Raw genomic sequence first — 1,160 nt, forward strand, 5'->3', positions numbered from 1 at the left:
CTACACTTGTGGTTTGTGTGCAGCTTCTCCTGAAGCCTCCCTCACTGTGTCACCCAGAGCACAGTAGTACAGGGCAGAGTCTGACAGCTGCGCTGAGGACATCTGCAGGTGGAAGGAGCTGCTGCTCTTGTGGAGAGTGGCATGGAACCCTCGGTGCTCTGTCCTCTTGTTGTCTGTGGAGCTCCTCAGGAGTAGCTGAGGGGTTTCATTGAGATATTGCATGTACCAGAAGAGGTAAACACCTAAGTAAGTAGTCTGATAGGTGCAGTTCAGCATCACAGGCATCCCCTCTGTGAGAGTGACCAAGCCTTCTGTCTGTGTCACTGAGTCTCCATTGCTCCTTTCTAAAAAACAAACAAGGAGGAATTACTGTTCTATGTGAGGAGGAAGGATAAAGACTGCCATAGTTGTACAACAAAGACATCATTAACTCTTAGGGTAAAATGTAACTTACTGAGCATGAAGAGGAGCACAAGAACTGAGCAGGTGACAGGAAGCATGTTCATAGAAGAAATGACACTTGGTCCTTGACTGCACCAGTCTCGCAGGGCAAGTCTTCTTCAGGACCTCATCAAACTCCTCACTCATGGACAAGGACCTCTGTCTGCACAGTGAGTCTGTCATGCTAAGACACTTGAAGGAGATGTAACCCACATCTCCACATCTAAGAAAGCAACGCCCTCTGCTGATCTCCTTAAACCTGCACCACAGGTGGCTGCACAAGACACTGTGAATAAACTTGAAACCTCATCCTAAGCAGACAGGTCTCCAGCTGACACCTGTGTTATGAACCATATGTATCCTATGGTATTTAACGGGGTGGGTGTACGTAAAAGTGTACACACCCATACCTCTGATAAAATTCATCTATTTTTCTCATTATATTGGTTCTTTAGAGAATGTTATGCAATAAAATTTTATTATACTCATCTGCTCTCTCCAATTCTAACAGATCCATCCAACTTCCCTACCAACCACATTTTGTCCCTCCCTTTTTTTAAATAAGACACTTCAATTTGTCTTTCCGGCTGTTCTTCTCATATACTCTTAGCTTTGTTCCCTCAGTAGAGGGTGGTCTATGAACCAGGAGCTGCATTTTTAAACTGCATCTCTCTCTCTCAGCAGATACAAACTGCCAACAGCTCCATGGCTAAGGGAGG

The 1,160-nt window shown here is 45.3% G+C and overlaps 1 gene segment (V, D, J or C); it reads right to left on the reverse strand.

The window, feature by feature from the left end:
- On the reverse strand, positions 1-506 carry LOC132656463 (T-cell receptor alpha chain V region CTL-F3-like). The segment is given in 2 exon segments: positions 1-344; positions 455-506. Coding segments are annotated over 2 exon segments (396 nt in total).
- Between the last annotated feature and the right edge of the window lie 654 nt (positions 507-1,160).

Source organism: Meriones unguiculatus, chromosome 9, assembly GCF_030254825.1.
Source record: "Meriones unguiculatus strain TT.TT164.6M chromosome 9, Bangor_MerUng_6.1, whole genome shotgun sequence".
In the NCBI taxonomy this organism is placed as follows: Eukaryota; Metazoa; Chordata; class Mammalia; order Rodentia; family Muridae; genus Meriones; species Meriones unguiculatus.